The 19878-nt window shown below is 40.2% G+C and overlaps 1 protein-coding gene across 1 annotated transcript in view; it reads right to left on the bottom strand.

The window, feature by feature from the left end:
- The window catches only part of CPPED1 (calcineurin like phosphoesterase domain containing 1), a 49598-nt gene extending 30333 nt beyond the window's left edge, over positions 1 to 19265 (bottom strand). The window contains exons 1-2 of the mRNA XM_082490484.1: positions 19193 to 19265; positions 7990 to 8208 (exon numbers count right to left, since the gene is read on the bottom strand). Coding sequence (XP_082346610.1) covers positions 7990 to 8208; positions 19193 to 19256 — 283 coding nt within the window. The 5' untranslated portion in view covers positions 19257 to 19265. The remainder of the gene's footprint in view (positions 1 to 7989; positions 8209 to 19192) is intronic.
- Between the last annotated feature and the right edge of the window lie 613 nt (positions 19266 to 19878).

Here is a 19878-nt window from a genome sequence, read left to right as displayed (position 1 = left end):
AGCGTACCATACTGAAAATACTTAAAGATTTGAAATGTATTTCTGCATGTATGTGAATGGATGGATACATGCAAAAATGTATGTATTAGCAAATAAAATAAGGACAATGTTTATTCTACCAGGCAGACAACTATTAAACATACATGACAAACCTGTCTAATGTTAATGAAACATTTTTAATAATAGAATACAAGAAGTTAATGAGTGCTTGCTTGTCTTTAGCCTGGATACAAAATTAATATTGCAATCATATGCATTCTACAAAGCCACTGTCCTTCCTTACAGACCCTTTTACTACAGCATTACAACCACTTGAAATAATACCGAGTATCTTGGAAAGACTGCAAGTATTCCAGATATTCTGGGGCAGAAGGAAAAGCCACTATAAGAACAGTGTATATCAGTTAGATATAATGTATTAAATGAAGCTTGTTCTTTTCTGTGCAACAACCTTTTGGAACCAGGTGTACCAGTTTGCCACTGCCAAGGTCCAAAATGACACAAAGCAGCTCTTAACTCCAGCAAACAGGAAAACAGCTCCTTGCAGCTTCCCTCCCTCCCCACAGCCTCTGCCTTAGAGGAGGGAGAATGCAGCACAAGTAATTCAAGAGAGCTAAGAAAGGTAAGTTTTAAAAAAAAGTTACTAGAAGTGTCTGAAATGAGGAAGATCACTTTAATATTTTTATCAGCTATAAAATGAATACAAATATATGCAAAAAAAGCCCCACAACACCAGACCTTGGTGCATGAATAGGCACTTGTGATCAAACTGGAAAGCAAGATGGACAATTGCCTCTGAAGCTAATGAGAGAAATGAAAGCATAGGCAGATTAATTAAGAAGGAAGAAGAACCATCACAGTTAATTCATTAGACAAGTCAGGAGAGTAGACAACAGAATTCTTGTATTGGAATTCAGTTTATTTCAAATACAATGGCTTAGTCTTCTGCCATCACTTCAAAAGCTGTCTACATTCATTTTTTTCTATGCAAATGGATATAAAAAAACAAGGTGGATCCTTCAGAGAAAAGACCATTGAAATAGCAGATGCAAGTGATGCGGGCATCCTCCTCCTCCCCACCTCTCAGCAGAACAAAGGAATTCTGAAGTAGAGCACAACACTCGTGGCTCTGACCTGTCAGACGCTGTTTCCACTCACCTTAGAAGAGCTAAAGGTTCCTTCACCAGAATTGTTTCAGAAATGTGCCATAAGTAACATTTTAAAAGCCTTTAATTAAAAAATTTAATAATATAAAACAAAGAAGAAAAAAAATAAAAATTTCATTACTCGGTCTTAATTGACTGAAAAGGCTGATGTCAGATTATGTAGCACTGAATGACCTGGGCACGAAACGTGTATATTAGATTATGCCTTCACTTCACTAAAGGAATTGGCACAAGTATTCACAGTGTACTTCAAGTGCCATAATACTCAACTCTAGTGATTTCAATTCCTTCTAATTAACATATACACACAAATGAATCTAAAACTGCAAGCATAAACATTACTTGCTCACTGATCCATTATCACACAGCTAACAGATCAAGCTTAATCAAGTTCTATCAGTTTTTTTGATTATACACATTATTAGACAAGTCTCGTTTCATTTAGTCTTTAAACAGCTACGTTTTATTACAGTCAGAGCTAAGTAAAGTTTGCAGGAGACATTGTCTTGTTCTTTCACCCATGTAAGCAGGGCAATTAATGAAAAATAATTAAACACCTGGTCTAAAGCTACATCACATAAAACACTTTTCTGGTTAGAACCGATGTTTATCAAGTTACAGACAGCAGTAGTATTAATAAAAAAATGCTGTTTAAACAATTTCCTCCAAAGGAATTCAGCCACAAAAATAGCTGCTAGATTCTCAGCTTAACAAAACAGTGTTTCTCCACGGCTTCAGCAGGGTGACCTTGGCTGCAAACAGCTGAGTTCTTTGCTGTTGTAACAAAAGATGCTCAAATGCAGAGGCTGTTTCCTGGACACCAATCTATACTCGAGGTATGGGATGAAGAAGGGAGCACAATGCTTCATGTTAAACTGAAAAAGTTGTGGATGCCCCATCCCTGGAGGTGTTTAAGACCAGGCTGGATGGGGCTTTGAGCAACCTGGTCTAGTGGAAAGTGTCCCCGCCTATGGCAGGGGGGTTGAATTAGATGATCTTCAAGGTCCCTTCCAACCTAAACCATTCTATGAAACAGGAGAGGCAAGAAAGAAGGCAGGGGAGTTTGCCCTCAATGTATGGAGGGAGCTATTCTATGTAACAGACACCATGTTTGTTGAGCTTGTGAGCCAGGACCAGAGGAGAGGTCAGCCACCAAGAGTGGGATTTTGCTACAGACCACCCAACAGGGGCAAAGTAGTGAATTAAGTCTTCTATAAACAACTTGAAGTCTCCAGATCACAGACCCTGGCCCTTACAGGAGACTAACCTCCATGACATCTCTGACAGCAGTCCAGGAGGGAGCCCGACAACCTCTTGACACAGATGGGCCAACCAGGGCCAACTCTCCTAGTCCTGCAACTCACAAACATAGAAATGCTAGGGGATGCGTTAATCCCCAACAGCCTCTGCTGTAGCAGGCACGAAAGTGTAGTTCAAGATCCTGAGGGTAGTAAGGAAGCCAGACAGCAGGTCTGGGGGGTCAGGACAACAGACTGTCTTATTCAGGGAACTCATATATAGGATCGTGTAGGAAGCAGCTCTGAAAGGCAAGAGAGTTTGAGAGAGTTGACAGTTGTTCAAAGACAAACTCCTCCTAACACAATAATGGTCCTTCCTGATACTGGGGGGGAATAAAGAAGTAGACTTTCAGGAGAATAACTTGGCTAAACGAGGAAAAAGGATGTAAAAGGGAGATGGAAGCAAAGATGTATCTGAAAGGAAGAACATTGAAAAAGAACCTGGGCATGAAGGGCTGGTGTTGGGAAAACCAAAGCTCACTGAGGGCTGAAACTGGGGGCATGATAGGCAGCAAAAGCTTCTACTATTACTTTAGCAATAAAATAATTAACAACGAAAATACAGGCCCACTGCTGAGTGAGGCAGTGACAAGTGACAAGTACTCAGTGCTTCTTTTACCTGTCTTCACTGAAATGTTCTCCCAGAGTTAAAGGAGCAGAGGAAATATCAGGAGTGGAACATGATTAAGCCAAGTATCTCCTGAAAAATTCCAGCCCAAGCAAGTCCACGGGACCTGGTGGGATGCATCCAAGAGTCCTGAGAGAGCTGGCTGATGTCACCATGAGCCACCTCTCCATAATCATCAAAGGGTTGTGGAGTTAGGATGTTGCAGTCTAGATGAGTGGAGAACTACTTGGGTAAAAAACTGTCTGGACTGTTGGGCTCAAAGGGTATTGGTTAATGGAACAATAAGGGAAGTTGTCATAAAACAAAACAGAAGGCTCCAACTCGACATGAGAAAAAACACTTTCAGAAATAAATTTCCAGAATTTTAGAAAAATGCAGCGAGACAAACACATTATCAAATCAACAATATTTTGCATTTTGCAGATTACCATTTTTGCCATACTAAGTTACAGTACACTAATTTAATGCACACAAATGTCTTCAGAAGTAAGTCTCATTATCATGGTGTATCTAGGTTTAAGTATTGAGTTTATAGAAAGTATTTTCAGTAACGCAGTTGCACTATAAGGTATTGCTTAAAATTCTTGATTATGTACCACAGTATTAGCGTTACCAGGAATAGATATCCTATTCTTGATTATGTAATCAAGAAAAACTTCTGAAAATAATATTCAGAGCACAAACTACTTTTAATCAGCAGCTAAATACCAAGATACTGGCACTGATTACTTCGTTGCTCTAATGACATCTGTAATGGATTCCAAGTGCTGTGCCTGATTGCTTCCCAGCTGATCAGGATTCTGTTCATCACTTCTAGCTGCTGGAATTCTGAGATTTCTTGGAGTTCCTTTGCAAAAGGCTTCAATGTTGCTTCAGCTAAACAGCTACAGTGTGCGCTTTAAAACAGTCATCATAAACTTCACACTTAGCACTCCATGATAAAAAGTATTAAGAGAAGAGAGGAAGATCTGGGTTTCCCCCCCCCTCCCCTTTTCTTGACAGGCATTGATTATAAAGCAGTATAATCCAAAGAACTTGACAGATATTGGCCAATGGATCATAAAATATAGCTGAACTTCAGTTGACCATAGCTTTCTTCAATAACCGTGCTGCAATAGTAACTGTGATACGCTTTCATGAACGCTGATGTTTTCAGTTTTAATATAGCTGATATACTCAAGTGATTTAAAAGGCAATTTGAAACATTAAATAAGATGCATGTACAAGCCAAATTCACAACTGTTAGACTTAAATCAATGTCTTGTCTCATGTCACTTCTGATTTTTGCCTACTGAAAAAATGAATTTTTAATCCTTCCTTTTATTGAACTAACATGATAAGGGAATTGACATAGCAATTACTCTTGGAGAGACTCCTCAGTCGAGAAGTATGAAATGATTACAGTACCATTCTTCTACAGACATGCACTACATAGGTCTAAGCATCCTTGGCTAGAACAGTGAAAATACTTAAATTACTCCAGGGAAAGAAATACGACTAGTGGTCTTCAATTCTGCAAACATTCATATGTTCAAATTATCTGAAAACTATTGGCTTAGATTCTGTTTGCTCTTTTCATTAACTTACAAAAGACCTCTTACAATTTCAAATTTTTGTTGTAACAAATAAAGTACTGGCAAATTTCAATATTACTCTTATAATTTTGAAATGGAACACTTTCTAAAATTTTTAAGAGTTTAATCAGTTGCTGACAGGTTTTTCTCTCATGTCTTCACTTTAAGTTATGATTGTTTGAATGGATTATGTAAAGACATATAAAATCTCAAGCACAGTATTAGTACTGGAATTAATGGAGAGACTTGTGCCATGTGACAGTGGAATATAATATCCTGCTTGTTATTTGAGTCATAATGGGTGCAGAAATACACTAGCAGTTCAAACACATACCCATGTAAAAGAAGAAATTTAAGAATTCGTTCCTCCATGAGAAAGAAGTCACCTAGAGTTTAGCAGGGAAAGTGCCAGAAATCTTCAGAATGTGACTGCAGTAATTCCAAGTTTTTCAAAAACTTTCACTGCAAGGCATGTGGAAAGTTTTCATTTCTAACATCAGAGGATTTCTATTTTGATAAAAGAACATGCAGCAAACAAGATCTTATAAGGCCAACATCTTGGCTTCTTAATGCCAGTGCCTTGCAATGCCTCGTATAGCAACAGCTATTAACACCCCAAACCAATGAAATTGTCAGTAAGTACCTTGGTAAGACACTTTTAAAACAGGATGTGGAGTTGCCTTGCTTTAAAATATATTTTCTTTAAAGTTTCTTTAACTCTTTTTGGATTTTGAAAGAGTTTCTATTCCAGAAGCTAAGTAAGCGAGAGCAAAAGGTAGGAAAAAAATCCTTTGCAAAAACTATTACTTCTAAGTGTTACTAGGTGATCTGTAAGGTCCCTTCCAACTCTCATCATTCTATGATTCTATGATAAATTCTTTTAAACACACACACAAGTTTAGAATTATCTTCTGTGAAGTATTTTTCTGACTCCGCGTTTCTGTCTCCCTTGCTGTATCACACGTCTCCCTGCCCTTCTAGGCAACTAGTCAGAGTGTTAACCTGCATGGTAGAGCAATTCACTTATCTCTCTCTCATCAGTTGAGACAGAAAAACAAATGGCTGACTGTAAAATTGTACTTATATGTACAATTTGTTAAATTGTACTTATATGTTTACCAACTCATGGCACAGCAAGCCATTGTATAAACACAAAGGCAGTAATGAAATAAATAATTGATCCAGTTGAATATTCTAAAATTCCTTTTAGTAGTACATTTCCTTAACTATTTTATATAACTGTATGATAACAAAGGTTTACAAAGTATTAGAGAACATAATTTCAATCAACAAGAAATTATTAGGTGAATTAAAATATGGTGGCTCAAGTGAGGTAATCAAAATCGTTTAGGCTGGAGAAGACCCTTAAGATCATCAAGTAATGAACTGCTCTATTGTGGTTTCTTGGAAATTGCACTAGGCTGATTCAAAATATTTATACAATGCACAGCACACACATCACCCAATGTAAGTGATCTCAGCAGTACAATACATTCAGTTTCTTTTACATGCTTGTTAGCAAAATGAATATATGATAATGTTTTGCACAACCCTGACAGGTTTGTATTTAAAATACTATGGAAGTCTGAGACATACACTGCTAAAAGGGATAATAATAACTACAGAGATCCATTACTAGGAAAAAAAAAAAAAAACAGGAAAACTGCCACACGCAAGACATTTATTGTATCTAGCCATGCAGTGCCCAGTAGAAGTCAGAAGACTGATGGCTCTCTGTAGCTGGCACTTACTCTCTATCAACAGAAAAGCCTTAGAATAACGTTGCTTAAAGTCAATACAGATAAAAGTACTCAGAACTCTGCATTGTTTCATGAGCCTTTGAGAAATACCCAGGTAAAATATTAATTTAGCTTCCTGGGTTATTTAAATTTGTGAGTGAAAGATCCTTTTCAATAGGAAGTAGAACACCTATTATTTGTCCTGAAATTTTCTTCCTCTTACAGGGGATACTGAAGAAAACATATTTGGAACACTTACACAAATTAGAAGTCTTAATTGAAATACTTACTAAAACTCTGCTATAGGAAGGCCATATGATTGTTAGGAAGAGATTATTTTATGATTCTGGGTCAAACCTGTACTTCCAAAATTAATGGAAGAACATAAACCAATAAAACAACTGCATAATGGCAAACCAAGTTAAGATCAAGCTACTGAGGTTTTACACAGTAGGTTCTATCAAGCTTAAATCTGTTAGTTTTTACACTTTCCCACTCTATCGCCAAAATCCATGTTCTGGTCAAAAGAAAGTCTGTAGCCTATAAATAATGTCAATCAATTTGACTTGTCAATTTGACAGCTAAGGTTTTAAAATCCACTTTGTGGAACACTGAAGGAATTAGTGAAAAGTCTCTAACATGCTCAAAACTTTGCTGTGCAAACAAGAGCTAGGAAGCATCACCTCAGACGCAAGTGAAGTGCAAAGTACAGCGTAGCATAAAGCACACAGGACGCTACATTTGCAAGCTCACTTGGTGGACTGTTATGCTGTCAGCTACATAGCTAAGGCTGTCTGCAGCTCTGCTTCTTATCAAGGCTAAGAAATGTAAGACATTGCTTAGAGCTGCTTTTGAGACCGCTTGTCAACTGGCAACATCACTTTTTAATTCACTTCCAAGAAAAGTATTTATCTTCTTAAAATCGAAACTATTACCAGCCCGTTTTAGAGTTGTAACTGTTAAACTTTGTAACCCACCTTTCTAGATGGTATGTTGTTCTTCCTCTGACTGCACACAGAAACACACTGATCTTGGAGTCTCACAGCAACAGGACAGAATGCTAAAACTTGAACTTCCTGACTTTTAGCATTTTAAGACTTTAAATATTGAAGCAGTTGAATTTACTAAGCATTAGAAAGCCAGAGAATTTGGAGCGTCCATCAGTACTTTAGGTACTCAAAAAGCCAGTTACTTTTTTTGTTCTTTTCTTAGTGTTTTTCCTCCAATCGCTGGAGTCCCTATTTGTCTTCTCAAAGCAATTTATTTAGAAAAAAAGAGTTGTAACGTGTCTTATCAGGACTTTTATTTCAAAGAAAATTTCCTCAGGTCCACTGAAGAAAAAAGCAACTATCAAAAGTACAACCCTAAAATGAGTGATACAGGAAGTCAGATGAAGAAATCAGAGTAACATCTCAAGAATCATCTACAAAGCACACTTTTTTCCCCCAAATACCAAAACAGTAGCATACCAAATCCTGTGAAAGAATATTATGAAGTTGAGGAAATTAAATTAGCCTCGTTGCTAATTTGAAAGACAAAGAAAATGGAGTTACAATCCCCATTTTACACTTTTAATTGCCTTACCTGGCATTCCATGGATAAGGTCTCCGCACAACACGAAGAACTTGGGTTTAGGGTTTAGTTTGTTAACGGCCTGAACTGCTTGCTCTGCTAATTTGATTTCTTCTCCCCATTCATCATCTCCATTGTTAGTGTCTCCAACTGCCCAAGCTTTCATCAGTCCAAACTGAGGATCTGCTCCTTGGATGAAGTAGAAGGGCCCTTTCCATTGGTACTCATCATCTAAGAAGAAAAAAGAAAAAAAAAAATTATAAGCACTAGAGAAACTTATAACGAGAATGAAAGTTTCCGTGCATCATTAAATTGATTGCTTTTCACCTAAGTTAGTAAGCTGAGCCCACTTTAATGAAAGTACAGAGTTCTGTAGTCATTCATATAGGACAAATGTAAAGGCAGAAGTACAACATTTTCCTCTAATGGGTAGCTGCAATAAATGAAAGTATATTAATCTAATTATACCACATGGTAACTAGAGACTGATTAGAGGAAAAGTATGTGAAGAATTCAGCAAATAGTGCTGGAAATTACAAGACTACGACACAGCACAAGTGTATAACATTAGATTTCAGTCAATTCTTTAAAGACTCCAATTATTGCTTCTTTAATCAACATACACAACACATTTCAGATTTTATGGTTCCAGTAGGCTTGTCCTTAAATTATTAAGGAGTTAAATGCTTTTTGTTCTTATACTTTCAGAAAGAAGTTGAACATAGCACATTCTTTGGAGTTAGAACTGAAGCTACTCAACAGGAACAAACAAGAAATCCAGCAACATCAGTTAGCAGCAACAATGAAAATCCTAACTTAGAACTGTCAAAATTGCTCCCAAGACCTATGATAAAAAGGTAAGAACTGAGAAAAAAAAACTTCCATTGGTAGAGTCAGTGCTGACAGAAGGTACAACAGAATTGATACTGCTACAATTTTCTTATATACTTGTTTCTCTGATACTATAACAAGTACCACAAAAGAAGCATGATATGTAAGACTACAAGCACATTAAGAAAAAAAATCTCAACATTGGGCAAATAAAGCAATAGTTGGCTATAAATTAAAAACAAAAATGAGTATCCGTTTCCTAGACTTGTCTTTCAAGTTGGAATTAAAGTATAAACACAAGTACACTCTGGTTTCTCCAGCTGTCTAAATGCATTCATTCACAACCTGAATATTTCAGTTTGACAGCTGTATTTGGCTTAATCCATTTAGTGTTATTGGGTTTAACAGCATTTAAACTGTTAAAAACTCACTGCCTACATCAATCTATATTTGAATCTAAAAAAAAATGATACAGCAAATTATTTCAAATTAAAATATAATCCAGAAATATACTCCCATATTATGTCAGTCTGATGTGAAGTACAGTTTGAGGCAAAACTAATCTTCCAATAACAGTACATAAGCAAGCAGCATATCAACCACATGGGTTTACTTTTGGTTTTCTTTTATGTAATCAAGAACAGGAGCTTCCTAGTTTGCAAGAAGGGGAGTATGGTTCTTTCAAGGAAGATTAGAAAACAGAGGTCAGAATTCATCTCTTGCACCATGGATATAGATAGGCTGGGGTGGGGGAGAAGGAATGTGGGCAACTCCCGAAATCTGCTTGCAATTGTCATCTGTTGCTATGGCATCAGATCATTTTGCTAAATGCAAGCTTCTACATTTTAGTTTAAGTAACATTTAATTTCTAAACAAAATTATTTATAATCTATTAATTCATACCAGCATCACCTTGTTCTAAATCATAGAATGGTTTAGGTTGGAAAGGACCTTGAAGATCATCGAGTTCCAACCCCCCGGCCATAGGCAGGGACACCTCCCACTAGAACAGGTTGCCCAAGGCCATGTCCAGCCTGGCCTTGAACACCTCCAGGGATGGGGCCTCAACAACCTCTCTGGGCAACCTGTTCCAGTGCCTCACCACCCTCAGAGTGAAAAACTTCTTCCTAATGTTTAATCTGAACCTGCCCTCTTCCAGTTTAAAGCCATTCCCCCTCATCCTATCGCTACATGCCCTAGTAAAAAGTCCTTCCCCAGATAAAATATATGATTTTTATTTACAGACAGAAACTTTTAGCCATTCATTAACTTTTAATTCTGAAATGAAATTGACTTTTCCAATTACATAACTTAGTCAAAGAAGTGAAATGATCCTTCTATCCACAAGTTTGCAATAGAAGTCTATGGAACCAGCTGAATGACACAAAGTAATTAAGGTTTTTCTTTTATGTCTTGCATGGCAAAACATGACCGCCATAAAAAACAGCTTACATGCTGCATCAAAGGCATAGTTTGTGCAGAGAAATCAACTTATCACAGTATCACAGTATGCTAGGGATTGGAAGGGACCTCAAAAGATCATCTAGTCCAATCCCCCTGTCAGAGCAGGAACACCTAGATGAGGTTGCACAGGAAGGCGTCTGGGCGAGTTTTGAATGTCTCCAGAGAAGGAGACTCCACAACCTCCCTGGGCAGCCTGTTCCAGTGCTCTGTCACCCTCACTGAGAAGAAGTTTCTTCTCAAATTTAAGTGGAACCTCTTGTGTTCCAGCTTGAATCCATTACCCCTTGTCCTATATATAAAACTATATATTATAGTTTTTATAAGTGAAAAGCAAACAGTTAACAAGAACAAAAACAGTTAAGGAAGCTTGCATTAGAAATCCTTTATGACCTATGCAAAATAAAGCTGAAAAAAGGGAAACTCTGCAACAGGAACTTGTTTGGGAGTAGTGGCACAGTCCTCAAACTCATTAAATGGGGAAAAAGCTCAGATCTTTGAACAACGTGGCAGGATTTTCAACACCTGTCCCTTTTACACCACTTCTGCAGACAGTATTGATAGCCAACGCTGAGAAAAATCTACTTGGTTTGTATCGATTAATCTGAAGCCAGTAATTTTTACCATAGTAGCCTAAGCAAAATACAGAGAGATTTATTTATTTTTACAGGAAATACTTAGAGAAGACAGCTAGTCTTTGTTTTAAAAGCCTGTATTTCAATTATGGACATATTGTGTTTCCCTCTCCAGAGCCCCAGGGATGGTGTCTGGTGGCCAGAGGCAGCTGGAGCACCTGCAGCAGGCCAGGTAGCTGTCAGGCAGGCTGGCTGGCACAGGCAGCAGGACTGGGCCAGGTCCCAGGTAATGAGGAGCTTCACATACAATGCCCCAACAGTGAGAAGCGTGGCAAGCAGACAGTGCACTGTCAGGGAGCATGCAGAGCTGATGCAAGACAAGTTGCAAGGCCAAACCAGGGGCTATTTAATATATGCTTCATGGATATTTTTTCTTCCTGCCTTATATTCATGCCAATACAGTAGCTCTCTAGGGTTAAGCACCTGAATGTTTCCAAGACTGTGCACAGATGCTCTTGTTTGAGTGGGTGAGTGATGGTCACGTGAGGCAGAGAGAGAGAGACACTGATAAAATGAATTTGCAAAGAGAAGTTCAGTGCACAGACAGAATCAAGAAGTGGCAGAAGAAAGGAGAAACAGAAGATGCAGGGGTGGAGGTGAAGAAGAGTGGGGAGAAGAGGAAAGAGATAGGAGGTGGAAAGAGAAAGGAACTGAAAATGATGCAGAGGTATAGGCCACATTCCCCTGTAGGAAAGAAAGATAAAATGAAGGAAGTGAAGCAGGAACAACAGAAAAGATCCAGGAATCGGGGCTACATAAATAACATTTACTTAAAATGTTAGTTTAATTAACTGGTCTTAGTCAAATAATCAATAATTAGTCAACAGCTATTTTTGTGGTATTTGGTAATTTATCAAATAGTTACAAAAAATAACAGTAAGGTTGAATAAATATTTTCTGCCTTTGTCTTGTTATTTGATCACTCCATCTAGAAACCCTATTTTAAAAAATAATCGTAGTACTTAAGCTAATGGAATTTGTTTTTTTATTTATCAGGCGGTACTTACTGATTTAGTTTACTTCTTACTGATTTTGTTCCCCATGAAACAAAATAATATATGGACACTCAGTCTAAACTTACAACTTAAGTCTTTGTTTATCAGAGACATGCTTCAATTACTATAAAGTACTATAAATAAAAGCAGAATATCTTTAAGAGAGCTGTATTGGTACAACACCACCGGTGCAAACTTGTACCCGCATCAGCTCTTAAAGCTGTTCGGAATTCAGCTTATCCAGGAAATAATTCTTAATTGGTCTCACTGGCCTGTCTGCAGACGAGTTCACACCAGTTTTTCCTTATCTGTGCAAGGCATAACAACAGTCCAGCTAAAGTTTAAAATGTTGCAACTAGTGCAATTTGGCTAATTTTGCCTAAAACTCCAGGAGCAAGCCTGCGTGAGTGCTCTTTCAACAGACCAATATGGTAAGAGGGTAGCAATGAGAAACAGAATGTAAAAACATCTTCCACTACCATAGATGGATCCAGAAGTCTTTTGGCTAACAATTAAAGGATTTATCAATGGACTGTGTTCAGATAATTATTAACAAAACTTCTGTACTCTACTTCTCTCCCTTACCAGCTGCTTGTAAGCACCCTCAAGCAGAACAGGCACTGCAGGCCACGCAAATGAAACTCGTCTGCTTAAGCAGTAAGTCAGGCATCACAAAAGATTGTTTGAACCATTTTTTTGGACTTTGCACTGAATCACAAGAAGAGTGTTCAGACAAATCATTCTGTTGCTATGCTAGGGGAATGCTAAAGTCTGGCAGAGGGTTAGTAACAAACAGCATCGGGCACAAGTGGTGGGAGGGGGAACAGCTGTTTTTGCAGTGATCATCTAGCCGTGATCCAGGTCCTAGATGTTACTCCATAAGGTTTCAATTAAATAACGCGTACAGCTGCTTTCTTCTCTTCAAACATAGCAAGCAACAACTTTTATCGGAATGCCATTAAAGGCATCCTTCTTGCTAGGAGTTTAAATTTTCAAGCCTTTAGATGCACTATGTAGTTGTATTAGACAAAGTGTACGGTAGGTAAAGCAACAGAATGTTAGGATTCAATTAATGAACAATTTTTTGTGCTTTCTCCCTTGCATCGCAAAATTGAACGGAGCTGAGAATGCCTGCGCATTGGCTCTTCATCCCTATGAGCATAGAGGCTGTTAGCAACTTTCTGAATTTACCACAGCAACAAGAAAATTCAAAGGCCAGTCAAAAGTCAGCACATTTCAGATAACTGATGTACATGCGGTTTCCATTTCTGAAGGACAAATGATGTCTGGAGCTGCTCTTACACACTGAGCCACACAAAACTGCTATTCCAAATCCATTTTGTTCCCAGGCCTCCTTAAGAGAAGCACAGCTGATCGCCACGGAGGAAGTCCAACTTCAGAACACATTGTTATGCCTCAGTTTCAATAGCTTCCCACTCTTTTTCTGTTCCCATGCATGCCAAGGTACAGAGAGAGGATCAATGCAATACATTTTTAGTAGCATAGGATGAAAAATGGTGCCAGCTTCTAATTTTATCTAAAGATTAATTCTGTGAAGGGCCAAAGTCCTCAGCAGCAATTCACAAGAGAGAACCTAAGCCATGTATTGTGCTCATGCACAAAAAGACACTTCAAGGACCTAGGTGGGATTTAAGCCAAACTTCACCATTTCTAGAGGACAATGCCTTTATTTCTTCCCTTTTTGCTTTTCCTAATTTCTCCTCCCTTTTCTTCTCCCCTCTGCAAGGACCACAAACACACATATATAGAGATTGCTCATACAAACCACTGCAAGCTGGCCTCTGACAGCCATAGAGTACTGGTTGGATTTCCAGTATTTCCCCGGTGGGATTTTTTTAAAAGTACATTGGTTGTTTTCAACAGTACATTGGTTTTCTTCTTCCTCTACACTCTATGGCATTTCACAGAAACAAATTAGTTATATGAAGTTCCTCCAGCCCATAGTCTCTCAATAGACACTATTGCAGCAGAGGAGAATGGACGTGGACACATGCCTAGTGCTTGCTCAGTATACCATGAGCAGTAATAAATACAAAAAATGCCCTCATTCTCGTGTTGGGTTTGCCAGGGGAATTAATTTCACTTATCTGAAAGATCACAAAATAGCAGAAATAGGTACATGGTCCCCTGCCCTGAGCTGTCTCTGCCTAGAAAGTGTGCCTGTGACTCTTTCTAGGTAAAACTGGACAAACCCCACAACCTTGGTTTTCTAAAGAAACTTTAGGCAGGATGGAAAATGGAATCTTTTAAAATGAAGGCAGTATTAATACATCATAAACAATACAAAAGGCAAAAACTTCTTCCTTGCAATTGTTTTGCAGTTTACCTTTAAAGGAATTTGTCTTCATTCCTCTCAATCCTGAAATAGCTTGAAAAACAATAAAGGACTTGCACTAAATCCTTAATAATTCCTTGTTTAACATCAAAACATTATCAATAACTATGGCTTCAAAACCACCATTGTTATTGGCTGTATATCCAAATAGTAAAGATCTCAATCTAATGAAATATGCACTCCTTTCAACTGTATTTTCCATGTGTAACTGAGAGACTACCGAAGATATTACTGTTGAGGGTTCTGCTGAATGACCACGGCAACCCATTATGGAAAAAGCAATTTTATTCGTCAGGGGGAAAAAAAAAAACCAAACACGTCAAAACAGGTATCAAAATACATTTTTCAGAGAGAAAATAAAAACCTTTAAAAGAGTAATTATTGTAGAAATGATGTACAGTGAGCCTAAACTACAGAGATAATGTTGGTAGAAACACTGACAGAATATAGTTTCTCAAACAAATTAGGCAGTGCTACTATTTTAAAAGATGTACTTTTAAACTTCTTAGATAACTATCAAGGTAGGAAATGCCCCCTCAGATGCAGTTTATTTGTACTGAGGGCTACAGAATGCTAAACTGTAGTCATGCGTTTATGCCCACCCCCAAATTTAACATGTAAACTCATTACAGAAACTTTACAGCCCAAGACTGTAGGTGTGAAGGGGGGTGGCTTGCATAATGACAAGGTGAAGTCACAGAAAGTTGCTCAAAACCCACGTAAAAATTTGCCTAATTCATATGAAAGTTGGAGACAGTATTGGGAATGGAATATGCTAGCTGGGAAGCAGTTCTGATCAGTGCTCAAAAATATTACTGTTGAAGAGCTCTAGAGCAGTAATCATAATGTGCCAAGATCCAACACTCATGTGAAAGCAAGAAAAAATAAGAAATCATAATTTCAGAGGAAGGCGAATTATATATAATTACGATGCTTTTAAAAAGTGCAAAAATCCTGGAAGGCAGCATGGAAACCATGCAAAGACACTGTCCCAGAGGCTCAGACCATATGCACAGCTTTTACTAAGAACTTCAGAAAGACCAAAAAGAATCCAGACTGACAAAACAACATCAGCAGCAGCCATAAGGATGCTAGTAAGAACAGGACAGCATCCTTCAGGAAGCTAAAGCATCCAAATAAAGAAAACAGGAAAGATTTTACACACTGGAAGGGTAGGTACAAAAGTCCAAGAAGTCAAGCTAAAAAAAAGTGAAGAACAATTGGAAATAGCACAAATCCAAAAACTAATAAAGCCCTTTTTAGAGGCACTAGGAGCAGGTAGCCTGCCAGACAATCACCAAGGCTAACACATGTTCCAGACATGCAAGATGCACCCGAAGATAAAGGCAGAGCAGAAAAACAATGTAAATTTTTCTATCCATGTTTATTGTGAAGGAACTTGTGAAGACCTAATGCCAGAATTCTTCCTTACAAACAGTGCATCAGATCTGTCTCAAATCAAAATACCAGTAGATGATTCAATAAATAGACATGAACAATAACAAACCACTCAGATTAGGTGGCATCCACGCAAGAACTCTAAAGTAAAAACAGCTAACCCCTGGGGAGTTACTGCCTTTGCACCAGAGGAGCAGGAAGATGGCCAGCATCACACCCACATTTAAGTAGGTTCCCTGAGCAATCTGGTAACTACTGACTGCAAAACTGGCATCTGTACAGGCAACTTAATGGAAACTGCAACAAAGAAGATAACTACTGCATTTACTCATTCTTCAGAAAGAGTAATCAACAGCTTTTACAGGGAAACAGGAAAACCACTTGATACTGTCTCCAAGGGGTATCTGACAGTTACTCACCAAAGACTCTTAAGGTACGAAAAGTCTTTGGTTGAAATATGAAAGTAAGTCCTTACATGCATAAAGAAAAATGGTAAGAAAAAGAAGCAATGGACAAGACACACAGATCCCACCTGAATCTGTACTGGAACCTATACTGCTCAACATATTCAAAACAATCTGTAACAGCAAACTGAATAGCCAGGAAGTGAAATTTGCTAAAACTAAGCCATTCCGCAGTATGAAAACAAGCCCTAGTTGTGAAGAACTGGGGACAGACTTCACTACACCGTGAGTGTTCAAGAAAGGGACGCAGAAAAGTGCAGGATAGCATGCACAGGAGAAACACCAGCAGCTTCATAAAAACAATGATAGTTCTAGCAAGCGCTACAAAGAAAATCACTGTAACATTCAGTAATGGCAAAAAAGCAGAGAAAGGAACAGAGAACAGAGCAAAATTAAAAATATGAGAAGCAACTGAATAAACTGAAACAGTTTGCGAAAGATTGCTGAGGGAGGCATGACCAAGGACCATAAAATCACATGTGGAACTGTGGACATGAGTATGCAAGGCTGGTTATCCACCCCTTCCAGATAAAGGCTTTGGAACCATTAGCTAAATCTAGCAAACAACAGGTTCAAAACAGAGACACTTATCAACCATTTAAGCAGAAAGTACTATCACTTGTTTAGTGCTGTACGTACTTTCACAGAAATGCCTTGCACAGCATGCTATTGGCATACCTGGGACAAAAAACACCACCCAAACCAAAAAAAACAACAACAACAACAAAAAGCATACACACACGACTTTTTGGAAGAAGTAGTGAAGACAGAATTTACCCAAACATATGGTCCTGTTTCTTCACTAAAATACTAATAAAAGTAGCAGACAACTGAAGCATAATTTCACACAGGTAGAAAAGACAAATAATTTATTAAAAGTAAATCCAAAGCATACAGAGGTCTCTTGCCAACAAAGGAGGGTATTTATGCACTGTTTGCTTCTACGCTCCATCAACTACATGGATAATTTAGAGCCCTAACCTTGAGCTTCTGCTTCACATGTGTCACATATCAAGAGTAGATTAGAGCAGGTTACAAGTAGAACCTCTACATCATGTGAAAGCAGACTGAACAAATTACTATTAGGGGACAGGGTTTGGAAGAGTGATTTTGCAGAAAGGGTAGTAAGAATAAAAGGAAATTAAGCTCTCAATGGTGACTCTCAAATTTTAAAAGAGAGCAGTGTGCCAAGCCATAGTACTGGTAGCGTTTTGTGTAGCTACCAGTTTAACAGAAGGAGTGAAACCTAAAGACTGAGGAAAACAACAAAACAGAGAAAACTGATTTTCATCTTAAATTGCAAGAAACTTTGCTTCAGTTTTATCAGCCCTTGGTTCTGTTTTTTTCCCAATCATTTAGTTATTAAAAGACTGTGTTGAACTTTAGCCTCTTAAGAAAGAGCCAAGTAAATTATTGACAAAGAAACATTGTACCCGAAGATGGTAGCTGGGCTACAATAGCCTAAAGAGTCCTGAAAAAGATTAAAAACAACCAGTCGGTAAGACACGTCTCAATTAATATTTAAAGAATACAAAACAAGAACACTTCAGGAGAAAGACAGACACCTGGAAAACAGATACCCAAAATCACATTTTTTTCTTCCATGTTTAAGGCAATTTTCAAGAAGTACTTAAAGCTTTTGTTCAGAATTTTTTTACACTGCTGTTGAACACTCCTTTTGTTACAATTTCACTATACGGTTGATATAACTAGATGGCTTGTCTGCCATCTGTCCCCTCCACAAATGCTAGGCATTCTGTTCCAAACCTACCACACCATCTGCAATTAATAGGTTGCCAGAATGACTGTATACATATACTTCACATGCTCAGAGTTGGTGATTTTTCTTTATTTGGCAACAAGCAAAGCCAAATATTTCCAATGAAACTCAAGAAAATACCAGAAAATTGTTGGGATTGAATAGCATTGCCCACCTCACCAAACTAACACCATTTGTAATTTATAAACAAATACAAGGAAATAAAATACCTTCCATATGTGGCAATAGAAAAAGATTTTTTAACACAGAGCTAGTTATGTACCTGAAAAACCTAGGCATACTGCAGAACCTCCACCCTTGGGAGAATTTTACAAACAGGTGACATACACACAGATATTCAACGTACTCTTCTGTTGGTGCAGCCACAAGACAAGAACCAGCAGTCAGCAGGTGGCTGCCATCTTAGGCGTGGCAGCAGCCTCGTTACCTCGTTCACCTGGGAGGAGGTAAGTCTAGAAGCACATCTCCAATGGAGGTCACCTGGGCACTACCAGCCGAGGGGGTTAACAGTGCTGCCTCTGCACAGAGTGGAAGCGCCAGGGGAGGACCTAGCTGTTGACCTCCACCCCGAGAGGCTGAAGCACCTTGAAGAAACTGGGATTTTACCTTGTTGTATCCCTTATGGTACACCTGGCTTTCTTTTAAGTAACATAAACAGTGAGCTACCTGTAACCTGTTAGGTCACCCCGGTAGGTACAAACACATAATAGCATAGTGCTGGCACTAACAGTTTCACAAGCTACAGAGATCAGGTCTAGCTGCACTGATAAGCATTTTAACGCGAATCTGGTGTTGGACACCGCTGGCCTCTTCTCCACGGGCGCCGGAGCCACCCGCGCTGCGGACAGGCGGCGGGCAGGGCCGCGGGGGCAAACGCTTCAACGCGCCGCTGCTCCCCAGCGACCGCGGTAACAAACTTCGGAGGCTCCAGACGCGCCCCGGCACAGCAGCAGGAGGGCAGCGAGCTGCCACAGCACCGCGTTCAGCCGAGCGCCCGGCAGCTGCACGTCGAGCGCCGCCGGCTCCCCCGAGCAGGGGGCTCCCTATCACGGGCTTCCTGGCGCCAGCGGACGGCCCAGGGCCCCGTCCCAGTCCCGCCGAGCGCCTGCCCTACGTCTCCCCCTCCCCGGCCGTAAGCGCTCCTCCCGCTGCCGCCGGGGAAAGCCCCGGGCCTCCCCTCCGCACGCCCCTCCCGCCCGGCTGCGCGGCGGGGAAGAGAGCCCGCCGGAACCCGCAGCCCGATGCCGAGGTTCCGCCAGGCGCTCCCGCCGCGGCGCAGGCCCCGCGGCGCGTACCTTGGCGGAAGGCGGTCAGGGTCCTGCCCCGGGCTCTCAGAAACGCGTCCCCCTCCGCCGCCATAGCTCCCGCCCGCCGTGTGGCCGCTGCCGAGAGCCGCCGCCCGGCCCCGGGCCGGCGAGGGGGCGGCACCACCTCCGCCGGGGGCGGCGCCTGGGCGCGGGCGGGAGAAGCCCCGCCGGAGGCTCGGCAGCGGCCCTGAGCAAGGCGGCTAGCGGCAGCGCGGTCGGACAGCTAGGGAGGGAGAGGCTCCCCGGGGAGAGGCGGGGGCACGGCCCCGGGCGGGGGTGTGTGGTGCGCTGCGGGGTGGCTCCCCGACGCCGCCATGTTGGGGAGGCGGCGGGGGCCGGCGCGGCGAGATGGCGGCCGCAGGCGGGCTGGCCGGCGTGCGGTGAGAGCACAGCCCCCGGGAGGGGGACCGGGCGCTGGATTTTAAATGAATAATAATAAAAAAGGAATATATTTCCTTCATTTTTAACTATTTCCTAACCTGTGAACTGAAGTAAACTGATGACCTCTAAAAGCGTTGGTGGTCTTCATCTGTACTGCGGGTCATGTTCTCGAGGTCAGATTTCACCTCGGCGTTAGTTGCACTCACAGGATTAAACATCACCACCAACTGCTCTTTGAAAAAGAGAAAAAAAAAAAAGTTACCTGAAGAAAGCAAAGGCCCGGTGTCTGTGTG

The sequence above is a fragment of the Vanellus vanellus genome (assembly GCF_965231255.1).
Source record: "Vanellus vanellus genome assembly, chromosome: 14".
Taxonomy (NCBI): Eukaryota; Metazoa; Chordata; class Aves; order Charadriiformes; family Charadriidae; genus Vanellus; species Vanellus vanellus.
This window is presented reverse-complemented; position numbering and strand designations above follow the sequence as displayed.